The 16,085-nt window shown below is 42.8% G+C and overlaps 1 protein-coding gene across 1 annotated transcript in view; it reads right to left on the bottom strand.

Annotated features, from left to right (window-relative positions):
• The window catches only part of PDXK (pyridoxal kinase), a 42,241-nt gene extending 27,702 nt beyond the window's left edge, over window positions 1-14,539 (bottom strand). The window contains exon 1 of the mRNA XM_084226563.1: window positions 14,343-14,539. Coding sequence (XP_084082689.1) covers window positions 14,343-14,429 — 87 coding nt within the window. The 5' untranslated portion in view covers window positions 14,430-14,539. The remainder of the gene's footprint in view (window positions 1-14,342) is intronic.
• Between the last annotated feature and the right edge of the window lie 1,546 nt (window positions 14,540-16,085).

Below are 16,085 nucleotides of genomic sequence, written 5' to 3'. Positions count from 1 at the left end.
AGCTGAGAGCCTCAGTTGTTATGTAAAAGGGAAGCTGAAAAACAAGAAGAAAATCATTTCACAGTATGGAAAACTGTGAGTGTAGCAACAGAGAAACGAGCAGGAAGATTTTAAAGCAAATGCAACATCTGAAATTCAGTTTTAATGATTGCCAACCTTTATGTTCATATTTGTGTAATCTACATTATGTACCAATGGCCTGGAGACAAATAAAGGTATTCATTTCTACCTCCTAATCCTATTTGGGATCTGATTATTAACACCACTTGAGTCAGAAAACTGTTAACTCCAAAGATTAGCTCTGCCTCAGAGTAAACATTAATATAATTTCTCATTTAATAATTTTATTTACTCTGAGAAATGTGAAAAGCTGTTACTGAACTGCTTCTGTTTAAATTTGTATTGCAGCTTTACTATGCTCCTGCAGGGAAAAAAGACATATTTCCAATGTCAGACACTTTGTAATACTCAAGAAATTCTCCTTTTTCATTGTTTGTATGCAGTTTGGGGAGGAAAAAGGTGGGTTTTTTTTTAAAGAGAGAAATATCTTTTATCTCCTAAGTGTGTGAGAAAAACTGTCACTTGAATTACAGAAACATCTGAACTGAACTAAGTTTTAGTGGTTTTCAGGGTACTAAACATTAGAAAAAACACAACAAAAATATTTCCCCATTTCCAAAGCATTATATGTACATATTCAGAGAAAGGGGCCTTAGAGGGGGCTGAGATGCTCTGGGAGTTACTGTCATTGGAGGTTTTCAAGACCCAAGGAGGATAAACCCCCTGAGTAGCCTGGGCTGAACTTAGGGCTGTCCAAGCTTTGAGCCAGAGACTCCTGAGGTCCCTTCCAGCCTGGGTCACTCCCTCATCAGTGACACAATTACCTACAAAAACCTCAGTTTTATCCATTGTAGAGCTCCATGTGTAAAATCACACAAAATACCACCAGCAACTCCCCAACCTAAAGTTCTGGCTCTAAGGATAAAGCCCAGGGGTACTCTATGTTTACACTATTATGCCAGCTTTGACAGTAAAAATAATACATCCTTTGCTGTTAAGTGACCAGCGGACCAATTTAACTAGAATGCTTTAGTTTATACTTAATTTAAACAACCTTAGAGAACAATGACCTAGTTCTGCAAGAATGAAATTCAATTAAAACCACCTCTCTGCTCTGCAACATGACTGGTATATATTGCCCTCTTAAGGCACTTGCTTTGTGTCCTAAGAGGTATTTCATTTTCAGGTTTGAAATTAAAACCATGAAGCAGTAATGCAGCTCAAGTTAGAGGAAAGAATCTGGAATGACGAAAAGGCAGGGGGAAAAATAACAGTGTAAGAAAATAAAAAAGCCAAAATTTGTTTAAAACTACCCTGTGTAGACCTTCATACATGTTTCTTCCATAGCATTTATGTTCCTGATACATGGTCACAGTTTGCTGTCTACATCTCATGGAATGGAATGAAGACAAGACCTTCATCCAAAATCTTCAGGTCCTTCAAAGTTCTTAATTTTGGAAAACGCTAGCTTTACCATACCAGAACACACCCAAACCAATTTTCGCAGCTGAATCCCCAAACAAAACAGTCTGTAAACCACAAATCCAGGCAAAGTGTAAATAGCTGAAGTTGTAAATCAAGCTCAGCCAGTCATTCAAACAAATTCTTCTATTGTGAACACAAGGCATCTTGATTTTTTTATTATCTGAGCTACAAATGTGCCATAGGTTAAAATCTCACAACTCTAAAAGAAGAGTTTATCTCTAAGGGAAACACAGTTTGACAGGAAAAGGGCACAGAAGAATTATTAAAAGGTAAGAAGGAACAAGCTTCTCCTGATCAGAAGAGAACCTTTGAGACTCCACTGCTGAAATGAGGATTTGACTTTCACACATCCAGTTGTCCCCAAAATAAATGCAGCCTTTATTATAACACTTAAATTCCTTAAATTATAACACTTAAATTCCTTGCACCTCAACTCCTCTGCTTTGTAGCAGGGTATTTTTTTTGCAAGTTAAACTTTTATGGAAAAAAGATGACTCTTCTTCTAATTAATATTCAAATGATAAAACATCCAAGCCAGGCATGTCCCATCCTTTGTGCCAACAAATGGTAACAGACTGATGAGTTAGAGCAAAGTAGGAGTAAATACTAAAAAAAGTATAACAGACATCATCAAAATGAATCAAAACACCCAGCTCTCTCAGCCTGTCCTCGTAAGAGAGATGATCCCGTCCTCTAACCATTACACTGTGAAGCTGCCCCTAATTTTCAAAAATTATGGCAGCATATGACAAGCCATGGAGCACTACAGAAAGAAAAGAAATGTCCTCAGCTTCAAAGCCAAACTTTCCAAGCACTGGGGAGTACCTTGATTTACACCATTTAAAGCACACGGCAGCATTTTAAAAAAGGGAATATTTTAGAGCAAATCTTGCATCTCAAATATATACAAATACACAAAAGACAAATATTTCCCCCTACCCCAACTGTTTTATTAGCAGCCTGTGAGGTTTATCCCAACTGTGGCATCAGTCAAAGGACAAATTTTTATAGCACAAAGATGTACATAAACCATGGGGGTTACCAAGACTTAACTGGACACAATTTATTAGGAATGTTCAAGAAATTTCGTGGTAAGGCTCCAAATTGCTGACTTTTAGCAGAGCATATGTACAGTTCACAAACTGAACTAGCCAGGAATGCCTGTATTTGTGTAAAAAAAATTGCTGTATCACAGAAACCAAATCCATTCTATTCCTTCCAATTTTTTTACATATATTAAACCCAATCTTAATTGGAATACATTAACAGAATTAACTTTACTACCACTGTTAAAATTACCCTGTCAAACAAGGTAATTGAGGTTTGGGGTGTTTTTTGCCAAGTAATGGCAGCAATACTTTGCAATAAGAAAGCCTCTGTGTCAAACCATGGATTGCTCTATGCATCCATTGTATCACAAGCTGTTTGCATTAATATCCTACAGTTTGGAAGTTCATCTCACACAGCCATCACTGCAGCTCCAGTAAACATCACTGCTGCACTGTACTCCCCTGGATATGGCATAGAAACTTGTTTTTAAAGGCTGATTTTCTGTCATCAAACTGATTTGGAGTGGGAGAAAAAGAAAAATTTCCCAGTTGCAGTTTGTGCCTCTCACTATGTGCCAGCTCTTTCCCTTAATTGCATCTCCTTCCATTTGCTGCTGAACCAAAAAAACATACATTGTACTGGCTGCAGAAAAGTAAAAACACTAATTCAGTTTGAGAAATAGGAACTTGGGAAAAAGAAAAGGCATGTCCTGACAATTAGTGAACAGGAATAATTGCTGGCGTGGGCTGATAAACTGAACTGAAATTGCTATTGACTAACCCAATCTCTTTTTTCTCTGAGCTTTTAATAAGGCACACTAAGTATCTAAGAGAATTCTGTACTTATAATATAGTTGTATTTTTGTGCAGCACTTAACAAGGCACTGCAAAGAAAAATCATTAGGATATTTGGGATATTGTGCCAGGATAAAAATACTAGAGCAAATAAACTGGGGACAGGGATGCTGACATATTATTGGTGATTTATGAACAGACCACTGCAAATTCTGAGGTTAGAAATAGACAATTACAAAACAGACAGTAAAAATATACACCAGATGACCTTGAGAAAAATGAACCATAATGGAAGAAGGATATGAAGCTATTAGAGAGCATCCAAAGGTGGGCTATGAAGATGGTGAAGGGTCTGGAGGGGAAGCCTTGTGAGGAGCATCTGAAGGGACTGGGGTTGTTCAGCCTGGGGGAGACTGAGGGGAGACCTCAGTGAGGGGCAGAGGAGGGGCAGGCACTGATCTCTGATCTCTGCTCTGTGGTGACAGTGACAGGACCCAAGGGAATGGCTGAAGTTGTGTCAGGGCAGTTTTAGGTTGGGTATTAGGAAAAGGTTCTTCCCCCAGAGGATGGTTGGGCACTGAAACAGGGCTTGTTTCTGCAGTGACACCCCATTTTTACCTGTGATCAACTGCATACACATTTTCAGGATTTATAAGCTGACTTCAGCACTGGACACCACAGAGGACATTGTAAAGACTGGAGCAGAAAACAAATCCTCTCTCTTCTGCCAGAGCAGACTACAATTTTTGTCACAGTGCTCTGGCAAAATTGGTACTCACTGAGAATTTGCTGATGGGCTGATCTAGCTGTAATATCATGACCAACTGAACAGAAAAGACTAGAACAGCCTGAGACTGCAGTGAATCTGTTCTCAAATAATTTCTTGATCTTTCTGAAAAGGCTTGCAATGCAAGTACTTACTGAATGGTAATTAGGCCAAATTCAAGATTATCCAATAATGCCTTGAAGATGTTTTTCCAAATAAGTCTTGGAGCCACAGGAACACTTCAGAGCTAATACCACAATGTCACTAATTTTTCTTTGCACCTGGACAGACTGATTGACATGCACTACTAACTGTTCAATGCAAGGCACTCAGATGACATAAAATAAATCCCTTTATCAAAATTCCCATCAGCCATTTTATTCAGCACTAAGAAATTCCTAGTTCTACATCATGACCATTTCCACAGGCTACTCAAACAAACAGCCTCTTGTGCCTGCAGGACACACACCCTCCTCAGCACTACTCCCTGCATCACAACAGCTCTAGTTTGGGATTGAGATGACTGCAGGGTCAAAAGATTTCTGGTAGAGCTCCTCTGTTGACCCTTCTATGGGCAGGAGGCCATTGCTGCCATCTGGAGTGCTATCAACTGATGGATCCACAAGACACCCATTTAAAAAGGTTAAGGCAAATAAAAGACAAGAAAACAACTTGTTTCTGCTGCTGTTTTCCCCTTCATTCTTCCCACTAAAGGGCAAACATAAAAATAGCAGAACAAGGTGATGCTGGGGGTATCTGCTTGCCTTCCACCCAAGAAACACATTTTTTACTGTCAAGCAACAGTGACTTCAGATACTGATTTCAGATGGAGAAGTAGGTTCACTGCAGATTTCAGATTCATTATCTTCATGCTGCTTCCTACTACACTTGGAAGTAATTTGACAAAAACACCATACTGTCACTGCAAACTCCTGCCAGCTGGAATCCTGCAGTGCTACACGAGAAGGTTTGCAAACACTGATAAGGAGAGGCAGACACAGACAGCAGCCATAGGTTCAACAGGCGTGGGAATTATCTCTTTTAGTTTTGTGAATGAAATGGTGGAGGAGGATCCCACAGCACATTCTTTTCCTCTGATTTTATACTTTATTTTTAGTCCTGCTGTTCATATTTTGGCTAGCCAGGTCCCTAACCTCCAGTCCGTTAGCAAGGTGTGGGCAAGCACATTTTGTACATCTGAGGTAGAGTTATCCTACAAGGGAGATTTGTTTTATCCAGCACATTCTTTATGTGGACTCCTTAGGCGAACTATGAATGGATCCCACTCTCCTACCAAAGGTTTAGACATTAAATTGCATGGTAAGAGATATTTGAAGAAACAGAACAGGAAACAGCTCCCTGAAGGAGGTGCCACATCATGTAAAGATTAGACCAAGGTCATAGACAGGAAGAATGAAGCTTGTGGATGTCTCACCACTTCCTCCAGAGCAAGCAGATGTCTTAGAGAAGAGCACTCTGAAAAATGTTTCCTTTAGCAGACACCATGTGCAGGAGCCTGGGGCTTGCTCCTGCCTGGCACCTCAGCTATGCCAAAAGAGCTGTCTGTGGGGCTGTGTTTGGGAACTGGATCAGAAATTGGCTCACAAAATAAACCCTCACTTTCTTCTTTTCCATTTCTGCCAAGTCATTTATAACCTGGGTGGCTTCTCAGAGCAGTTTACCACATGGCCTCACAAAATGACTTTCCTTGGAGCACTGAAGTGGACACAAAATAGTGCAGGTGGAAGGACCAGCTGGCAGCATTTCTCAATCTGGCTTCTCTACTGAAACCAGCAGATTTCAGTATCCTAGAGGACAGGTGACAATATAAAATGTCTCAAATTTAAACACCAGCTTGCCATGGATTTGTTTGGTTGTTGTATGAATAGGGAGAGGCACAATGTTACTTCCATTAACTACAGTGAGAACAAAACAGCTGTTTTTTTAGAAAACTTATGTTTTCATTTTTGTTAAAAGCTCAGAGTTGTGTTGATGGTTTCTCACAGGTAGTGTGGTGCTCACCCCTGTGAGCCAGGGGCTGTATCCTGCCAGAAAGATGAGAGTAACCACAGTGAAGATGGATGGAAAAAGTTTTCCTTCAGTGTAACCTTAAGCAGTAGTACTCCCCATCAAAAAAAAAAAAGGTAATAAAATACACAGGTTCGTAAGGTACACAGACTGGTAAAATACATATATTTATTTTTTTCTAGATTTAGGCCAGACTTTACTAAATACATGACCATCCAGTGTACAATTCTGCAAAACAGTATTAAATTTTGAGAATTTAGCTAACAATATTTTTCTGCTGTAACTCATTTTATTTTTCTTTCCCCTCAGAGAAGATGGAGGCAAAATTGCCATGTATGAAGAAACATGGTAAAATTTAGGAAAAAAACCACCTAAATTACTTAGTGTTTAAAAAAGGGGGAGTATGAAAGATAACATACTCTTGGGTTTACTGGCTAGCAATCTGCAAAATTAAGAGAAAAAATATTGCTGTATTCTGATACTGTGGACAGACCAACTTTTCTGGATGTTTCCAATGAGCACTGTTCTTGCAGACTGTCATGGATTCCTCCCTTCAGCTTAATAGTGTCATTGATAGCTGTGCCATTCTTGCTGGAGATTTCCACACAGATCCTCTTTTGAGAGGTAAAAGGTGAGTGGACTCCACAGCAGGGAGAAGGGGAAGGGCTGCAGCCAGACTGGGAGAGTTCTGCAGGTCAGGAAAACCATTTACTGCTGGTTCTGGGAGCAACTGCACCCATAGATCAGAAAGCAACCCTCCAGCTTTTGTTTTGCCACAGGGGAGAGATTTTCCATTTTCCAGTGTGTGCTCCAGCACCTCCTCAATCCCACACATGCAGCTGGGAAGAGGTGATTTGCATTCCCAAGACAGCAAAATTAAATCACCATGCAAGGATTTCTACTCAGCCCAAACTACTCCATATGCTTAAAATTTACAAAGGATGACAGAGGGTGAAGAGAAGTTTGTTTGGTTTTTAAATGAACCACAGAAGAGGTTTTGGTATCTCAGTTCTCTCTCCTGCTCTATGGATAATTGCTCCAGATGTTAAGGGAGCTGGAGCTGGGAGGTGTCACGGATGAATTAACATGAACAAATACGAGTCCTGAACAAAGGCTTGAAAAATTTCAGGTAGTTCAGCACAGCAATATTTTTTTAGCTATGATAAGTCACCTCACTGCTGCCAAGCCACAAGATGATGAACTAGTCTGGCTTCTCCTGGGGCTCATATTATCTATCAGCACAGACCTTCCTGGCATGTTTCAAACATTAGGCTCATCATATATATATTTTTTTTCTCCTCTGTACATATTACTATGCAGCTGAACACTCTAGTGCATATAGTAATTTCAGAAGAATGGACATTTTATGTCCCAAGACTAATGTCCAGCTCCTCACATTAACCTTGCCTCACCAACTCCAGCCTGTTTTCCATACAACACGAGCAACTGAAGTGGAACTTCCACTTGCATCCGTTCAGCCTAAAAAAGCTAAAAATACCTGCCTGGTATGTGTTCAGTCAGCCATGGATAATGCTGCATCCCTTATCTAAAATTACTAAATATGCTTTTCAAGGAAAAGTGGCCATCATTTTTTGGATATAAACAGAAAAAGTGAACAATAAAAGACAACAATTTACTTAAAAAACATTTTAGAGAGCTATCAGTAACTATCAGTATGCCTCCTGTTTTTCTCAAGTGTACCTTTGTACATTTTGCATATATATATATATAATTGAAGATTAATTTTATTATTTCAAACTACACTTTTGTTTTTAATACATTTCCATACATTTTAACATGAAATTAACTTTAATTTGAAGCTTTTTTTTCTTTCCCCAGAAACCTGATCACTCTCCCTCTGTTATCTGTCCCTGTTTGTTTATACACAAAAAAATATTTTCTCATCTGGAGATATAATTTGGAGCAGAAATAAGACATCAAATACTCTAAAAATTTTTTTAAAAAAACCTCTAAGACTTAAAGAGAGAAAATAAGGTCATTCCTAATATAAAAATGCCTTAAGTAAGTAAACACTTGCTACTGAGTCTCTGAGTATATTATACTCCCCACACTAACAGTGCAAATCCACCTCTAGGCAAGGTTTTCCAGTCTTTTAATAAGATTTGCAATTTCTTGACAGCTCATTTTTTTTCCCCAAAGACAGTGGGTGAATCAGGGTAAAGTATTTTTGCTTCCTCTCAAATCAAATATTTGCATGTACTTGTAGGCACCAAATGGGATCCTCCTTCATCTTTTCTCTTTGCTGTGTTGAGACAGATGAAAAGATTACATTTCTGTCAAAAACTATTTGTTAACTGCACATCACTACACACACTCCGGTGTAACTGTTGTGTCAAATACCAGCATATGCATCCACATGGCTCAAACTTCCCCAATTTACTACGAAAAAGTCAGCAAATTATCAGAATCATCAATCACCATTTACCACCGTCTTTTTGAAAAATTTAAAATGCCAACTGGTCAACTGGCTCCACACATACACTGCACAATAACTTTTAACATGTCTTAAAATGCTTTTTGCAGCTTTACAACTGGGTTATACAATCAGCCTGTGTGGACATCCCTCAGCATTTCTGCATTTTCATGACAAAGGCTCATTTAACAAGCTGCCACTACTGAGTGGCTTGCAGGAACAGTCAGAAACCCCACAGCCACACAGAGCTGACCCTGGATGAGGATGGTTCAGTCAGTCCTACTCTTCTTCTCATCAGAGGCTATGCCCAGCCCTTCAGTGTCCACAGCACATCTGCAGCCCCAGCGGCACTTCTTTTAGGCAGGTTGAAATAACTCTAATTTTTCAAGCTGATTATTTTGCATTCGTAGCTGAAAAGATTCCATTCGGAGTTCAAAGAGAAAATTGAGGTCTCTTTGTTTAGAGCTGTGCACAAACATAAACTCCTATTGTTAGGCAAAAGTGAGACCCCAGCAGCCTCAGTCTAGTCTATCTCAAAGCAACGTTAGGAGCTGAAAGTGACACAGACACTCGTTGTTGTTGTTGTTGCTGTTGTTTTGAGTAATAATCTACTTTCTTATCTGTTTTATTTGCAGGGTGCCCCGTGGCAGGAAGGAAAGATGAATTGGACTCCATGTTCTCAGAAGGCTAATTGATTATTTTATGATACTATATTAAAGAATACTATACTAAAGAATACAGAAAGGATACTTACAGAAGGCTAAAAAGATAATAATGAAAACTCATGACTCTCTCCAGAGCCCAAACACAGCTTGGCACTGATTGGCCAATGAGTCAAAATAATTCACAGGAAACCAATGAAACAATCACCTGTTGGTAAAAAATGTCCAACCACATTCCAAAGCAGCCAAACACAGGAGAAGCAAATCAAATAATTATTGTTTCCCTTTTTCTCTGAGGCTTCTCAGCTTCCCAAGAGAAAAATCCTGGGTGAAGGGATTTTTCAGAAAATATGAATGTGACACTTATCCCCTCCCAGTCCTGTCCCATTTGCCTTCCCTCCTGGTCAACCATGCAGGTGGAAAGTCCATCTCCTGCAATCTTCTGAGAGGTTCAAAGTTCTCTCAAGTACATCTGAGCTGGGTTGATCTGGAAAAGCACTTCTGGAAAGGTCTGGTAAAGCCTTTCCCCAGAAATCCACACTGCCAGGTTGGGGGAGCCACCTCCTCTGGACTTTTTGGATTGCAAGTCTTTTTCAGAGCCTCACTTTGTGCAAGGTATTCACCAGTATTTTGCAGCTACCTGTGCTGACCACCACATAAGAAGCAAATGCTCTTTACACAGCTTTGAACAAGCCTTCCCAGAGAGGTTGTCAATTTTCTTATGTCTTGGCTTGTTTGGTTTTATTTTTAGTTCATTCACCCCTTATCTACCTTTATTAAAAGTACAAAGTCAGGGGGAAAAAAGCATGCTTCCACAAGCTTCATTTGAAGTAGGGCTCTAGAGCAATAACTGTTGTTTCAGATATGCAATTTAGGACAATGTTTGGGTATTACAAAGACCAGATGCATTCTTTCATCTTTGTATTTATTTTTTGTTTAAGGTTTAGGTTTTTTCAGCCTTTGATCTGTAACAAAGATTAGGGCTATCCAGTAAGAACATTTCTTATTGTTACTCTGTAAAGACTTTTGATTGATTCATCCTTCTTCTGACTCATACTATTAACACAATAGCAGGGTTTGAAAAAGAAAAAGAGTCATCTTAAATAAGAGATGCACTTAATCTTTTTACACAATCCTTAAGCCATGTGACTATACTTTTCAACAAAATAAAGAAAAAAAAGTCTTAAACTTTTTTGCTAAGGCAGTAGATAATTAGCAAAGATCTACTGATACTGGTTTTGGTCTCAGCATATATTGGACAGTTCAAGACTGTCCACAAATATCAAAGAAATTATCATCTAGAAATTATCACCAGTACTGAACAAAGTTGTTTTTCCATCTTTTCTACAATTATGAAGGAGCTTAAAATGTAGACTTACTGTTTTCTTTCCAGAGGACAATTACTGAGAACTGGTCTGAGAACCATCAGTCCTTTTTAATACCTGGACAACTATCTCCATTTAACAGGAGAAAAAAAGTTAAAAGGAAAATAAAATAATGTAATAGATTTCAAAAGGCCATTTAATGCTGTATTGTAGAAACTGTTTATGTTTCTACAGTTTAGGACAGACAATTTCATTTTCCAGACACAAATAATTAATGGGGCTTGTCTCAGCTTTTAGCTCTCTCTTCAAGATAAGTAGATATAAAAGGAAGTCAGGAATTAAATACTCAAAACAGAGGTATGATTTTCTCATATTACATGAGTGTTAGGGCAGACAAAACAAACAAACAAACAAACAAAACCACCCCAAACCATCACTGCTACTGAGACATAAGCAGAGATCAACATTTTCTGGTTTGCAGACAGGGGTATGAACTATTCCAGTGGCAACCAAATGCAAATGTCCAGTGCCCAGGTAAAACTGGCTGGGATTTTCTCTTGCCCCTTCCTTATACTTTCAAAATTCTTTCTTGGAAGCTCATGGAGGCCCCAAGAACTGAGCACACAGACTGACACACGGATTTCCAAAACTTGATTTTATGATGGGTGCAGTATATGAATCTTAAATTCCACTGCCAACCAAAGTTTTCCTCTTGGTCAGAATGAGGTACCTCTGCAGAGGAGAAATCACCTTGTACTTCTGGATCCTCTGTGGTTTGAGGAGGACTGTAACTCTCTACTTGGCAGTTCTGCTCCCTTTACTTATTGCCACATTCTGCCTACCTAAGAGTTGGGGCAGGAAGGGCAAGATAAAATTATACTTAAAATTAAGAGCCAAGAGATGTCTCTAAAGAAAAAAAAACACATATGATAAAAGTGAAGTTGAATATCATGGTGATAATAATAAAAACTATGACAAATCAAAGTCAACATTAGAAACATTTAGAAACTTAGAAACTGTTTTTTGTTGTGTTTTAAAATAACTTATCTGACTCCCAATGGCAACTCCCCAAGTTAATGTACACCCTACTGCTCTTACTCGCTTCAATGCTGGACAATCTTGAACCACTTCTTGATACTAAAAGCTCAGAATACACAGCTGTGGAATAATTTAAGACTATTCTAAAAATAATTCAGAACTACTTTCAGAACATTTAAAAGAGATAGTAAGATCATGCAAGTAGAAACTATTTAAACTCTTCACAAGGCAGAATTCAAAGCAGTGCTGAGGGCAGTTCACTCTCTGGCAAATCCAGGTGCACATTTCCTCTATGACCTATCAGTTAATCTAGACTGCCTCATTACTTAAATGTATTTTAACCTGAAATGATGTAAAGAGTTCTAATATTTCTCACTTAGCTCTATTACTTCCTTTATTGTGACTGCTCTAATATATGGTCTAATTATGTTTTGCTGTGCTGCCTTATAGAAAGCATTTGCAACACAGTCCATAGAAGTCCTTCCACATACCTACATTTTAAATACTTTAGCTTTTACTCTAGTGGAAGCCTGACAAAATGCAACCAACTGATTAAAAAAAATCTTAAAAAATTCCCTTCTGTGCAGATTGCTCTTGATAGTAATGTCACAGATTTCCACCAAAGATCGGGTCATGCAAACATGAGTGATGTTTTTTGGATAAGTCTGCAAAAAGCAGGTGAAACGATGCCAGGTTTTCTATTTGGAAGCTGCTGTCCAAATGCAGATTCCTGAACTGTTGTGTCAGGATTTCAGCCCATCAGACCTCACAAGCACACAGACATATCTACATATACCCTGCCTTGCTAACTCAATAGTGATGAGCTCTAAAGGGAGCCTCACTTAACTGGTTCAGAAAAATAAAGTAAAAAAAGGGAATGGGAAATAAAAGCATGTCAGATTTGCACCCATCCTCAAGAACAGATACAGGTTATCATTTTCACGGCTATATAACAACAATATAAGAGAAAGACTCAGGTTTGTAATTCTCTTCATAAAGAAAAGCAAAGTTTCACTTTGGGCACCTTGCCCCATCTGATGTTCTAGCAAAACAAGGGTTTAGGTAACTTTCCAACGAGCACAGCTTCACTAAGGGCTGCCTACATAGGATTTGCAAGTGCAGCCAGCAGTGGCAGGAGTCTGGCTGCTCCCCAAGTAAATTTCTTTTCCTCCCACTCCAGAAACTTCTTGTTACACTATACACTGAGGAATACTACACAGTGTGAGTGCAACAGCTTCCTGAACAAAACCCAGCTACACCAACAACAGGGTTTTTTTAACTCCAGCAATATTTTATACCATCATAGCCAAGGAATTAAAAACACTTTCCAGGAACCCATTTGCCAAGTTACACAGCTTACCTGTCACAGAAAGGTTGAGCTACAGAAAAGTAAAGATTACCTTTGACAGAGAATTAGAATGGAGAGAGAGAACAGCTTAATAGACTGGAGATTTCTGGAATAAGTACTACTGTGCTCTCTTCTGCTACACAGAAATTGAAAGGAGAAGTACAATTTCGAGATCATTTTGTTAGGAAAGGAAGGACAGGCGACCTGCAGTTCATGATCACCTTTTTGGCCTGGAGCTCTACATACTTGTATTTTTCCACAATACTTGGATTACACACATACATCACCCTTCACCATACATTAATTTTCAAGAGACTTGATTACATTATAACTGGATGGTGATACGGGGGTGTGACAGTGGCTTGTTGCAGACCTGATCTCACTAGCATAATTTATCAGAGTACATCATCTCTCCTGTCTAGTCAAATGAGTTACACCGTTTGTAAGCACACACCGAGATAACCAATGTCACAGCACAGCGTGCACTGCTAATGAGGCTCTCCGAGAGCTCCATACCGACACTCCTGAGTAAAGGCACAAAGACCTCCCGATGGGCAGGCCCCACATCGGCCCTTCAGGACACAGACCCTCCAAAAGAACCAACAGTGCAAAGGTCCGCCCAATGTTTTGCCACCACCGGCGAGATCCAAACAAACAACTCTGAAGGCGGCACATGACAGCCACGAAGGCCAAGATCCAATTACACCCTCGAGCCCCGGGCCATGCCAGGCAGCTCCTCTGGCCCTGCCTTGCACACGCATTAAGTGGCCCCTACACCCCACTACGGCTTCCCCAGACCATCCGGGCCGGGGGATCACCCAGCCCCACCGCCCCTGAAGGGAGGCAAGGTTTAGCTGGGTGCCAGCACAAGGACACCGGTGCCCCGGGTCCCCAACACGGGACACGGCGATGACACTGTCTTAAAGGGCAGGAACCCCGGCTGGATGCGCCTGCTGGCGGCAGCAGAGCCGCCCTCACCCCGCAGGCAGCGCGGAGCCGAGCAAACCCACCGGCAGCACCCCCGGCTCCCCCTCCCCTGGCACAGCTCGCCGTGCCACAGCCCCAGGAGGAGCTCCGTTAACGGGAGCGGCGCGGAGCCGGCGGGAGGCGCAGCCGCAGCGGCCGCGGGGTGCGCGGAACCCCGGGACGGGCACTGCCGCCGGCACCGGGGCGGGCGGGGAGGGCGCCCGTGCGGGCATCTCCCCGCCGTGCCTTTACCTTACCCCGGCTTGGCAGGAGCTGCTCGAGCACCGGAGCTCGCCGGGCAGCGCTGCCGTCACACCGCCCGCCCGGCTCCCCGCGCGGAACAGCGGCGGAGGGAGAGGAGGAGGAGCAGGTCCGCGCCCGCTCACCTGCAGGGGGAAGGTGGCCGCCTTGTTGCCCACGTAGCCGCGGACGACGTGGCTCTGGATGGAAAGCACCCGGCACTCCGGCTCCATGGCTGCGCCGCGCGCGCCTGCCCGCGCCGGGCCGAGGTGGCGGCGCCGGGAGCAGGAGCGAGGGGCGGAGCACGGGCGGCGTGACGCGCTCGCCCTGCCCGCCTGTCACACACCCCTCGCGGCACGGAGGCAGGCGGGGAGGCGGGCACCGGCCGGCTCCCAATGGCCGCCTGCCGGCGCGCCCGCTCCCAGGGGCTGTGGAGGGGACACGGCTCCCACCCACCCGCGGGCAGCCCCGGCGCGGCCCCCCCGCCCCCGCACACCCAACGGCGCACGCGGTCACGCCCCCGCGGCCGCCCCGCCCGGCGGGGCCAACGGCACCGAGCGCCGAGCGCCGGGCCCGGCCCGCTCCGCCCCGGGTTCGGACACGGCGGGAGCGGCGTGCGCCGCGCCCCGGCACTGCGGGCGGCGCGGGATGGGGCAGGCTGGAAGGGAGCTCAAGCAGGGCCAGCCCAGAGCACATGGCACAGGGTCGTTACCGTATGGCTCTGGAATATGTCCAGTGAAGGACATTCCATACTCTCTCTGGGCTGTCTGTCCCAGTGCTCGGTCACTGCACAGTGAAGTTCTTCCTCATGCTCAGGTGGAACTTCTGACCATCAGTTTCTGCCCTTCGCCTCTGTCCGCTTTCTGGGCACCACCAAGCAGAGCCTGGTCCAGGCTCTGACAGCCCCTATTTAGATATTTATACCCATTAATGAGGTCCCTCTCAGTCGTTTCTTCTCGAACCTGAACAGGCCTCAGCCTTTCCTCATAAGTGAGATGCTCCAGTCCCTGACTTGTCCTTGTTGCCCTCTACTGGACCTGCTCCAGGAGCTCCATGCCTCTCCTGTCCTGAGGAGCCCAGAACTGGGCACAGTAAAGGAGCATTTTCTACCTGAAAAGAGATTGTAGTGAAGTGGGGGCCAGTCTCCCCAAGCCTACAGTGAGAGGACTAGAGGAAATGGCCTTAAGCTGATGCAGAGGTGATTCAGATTTTTTCGCAGGTTTAGGGTGCTCAGACATTGGAATAGGTTGCCCAGGGAAGTGGTGGAGTTTCCATTCCTGCAGGTGTTTAGGAGACATCTGGATCTGACACTGGGTGATGTGGTTTACGGGTTACATTAGTACAGTGGGGTGGACAAACTATGCTCCCTGTGCCATGCCATGAACCACCCACAGTTGCCCACATCCTGCTGGGAAGCCAGGACTGTCACAAACATCCCACCTGTGTGACAGCTTCCCTTCCTCGAGGGTTCAGAAAGCCTTGTGGAGCCACAGATGCCACCTGTGACAGCCCCACAGGCGGCAGTGCCTGGAGGTGGCATGCTGGCCCAAGCTGTGGGTGCCCTGACAGGGCACCACCGTTGCAGCTAGGTTCTGAAGTGACTGCAATTGTGTGTTATTGACCCAAAAGAAAAAAAACCCTTCGGAGAGCTGCCAAAGAGTAAAAGAAGATGTATGCGTTGGCTGGAAAGTGCTACAATACATCAAGACTCTGCTGAGAGTCTTGGTAATGTGTTTGGGAATTTCATCTTCCTCTGGTTATTTGTCATTATTGACCATCACAGGTCCAGTCACAGCTCACAACAAGAAATGGCACCTGATGCCTCTTGTTATTCTTCGTGGATAGCTTTGAATCGACTCCTGAAATAGCGTGATTATTTCTTAAAAATA

This window comes from Fringilla coelebs (genome assembly GCF_963513975.1).
Source record: "Fringilla coelebs genome assembly, chromosome: 2".
NCBI classification, from domain to species: domain Eukaryota; kingdom Metazoa; phylum Chordata; class Aves; order Passeriformes; family Fringillidae; genus Fringilla; species Fringilla coelebs.
The sequence above is the reverse complement of the archived record's forward strand: the minus strand, read 5'-3'. Positions and strand labels throughout refer to the sequence as shown.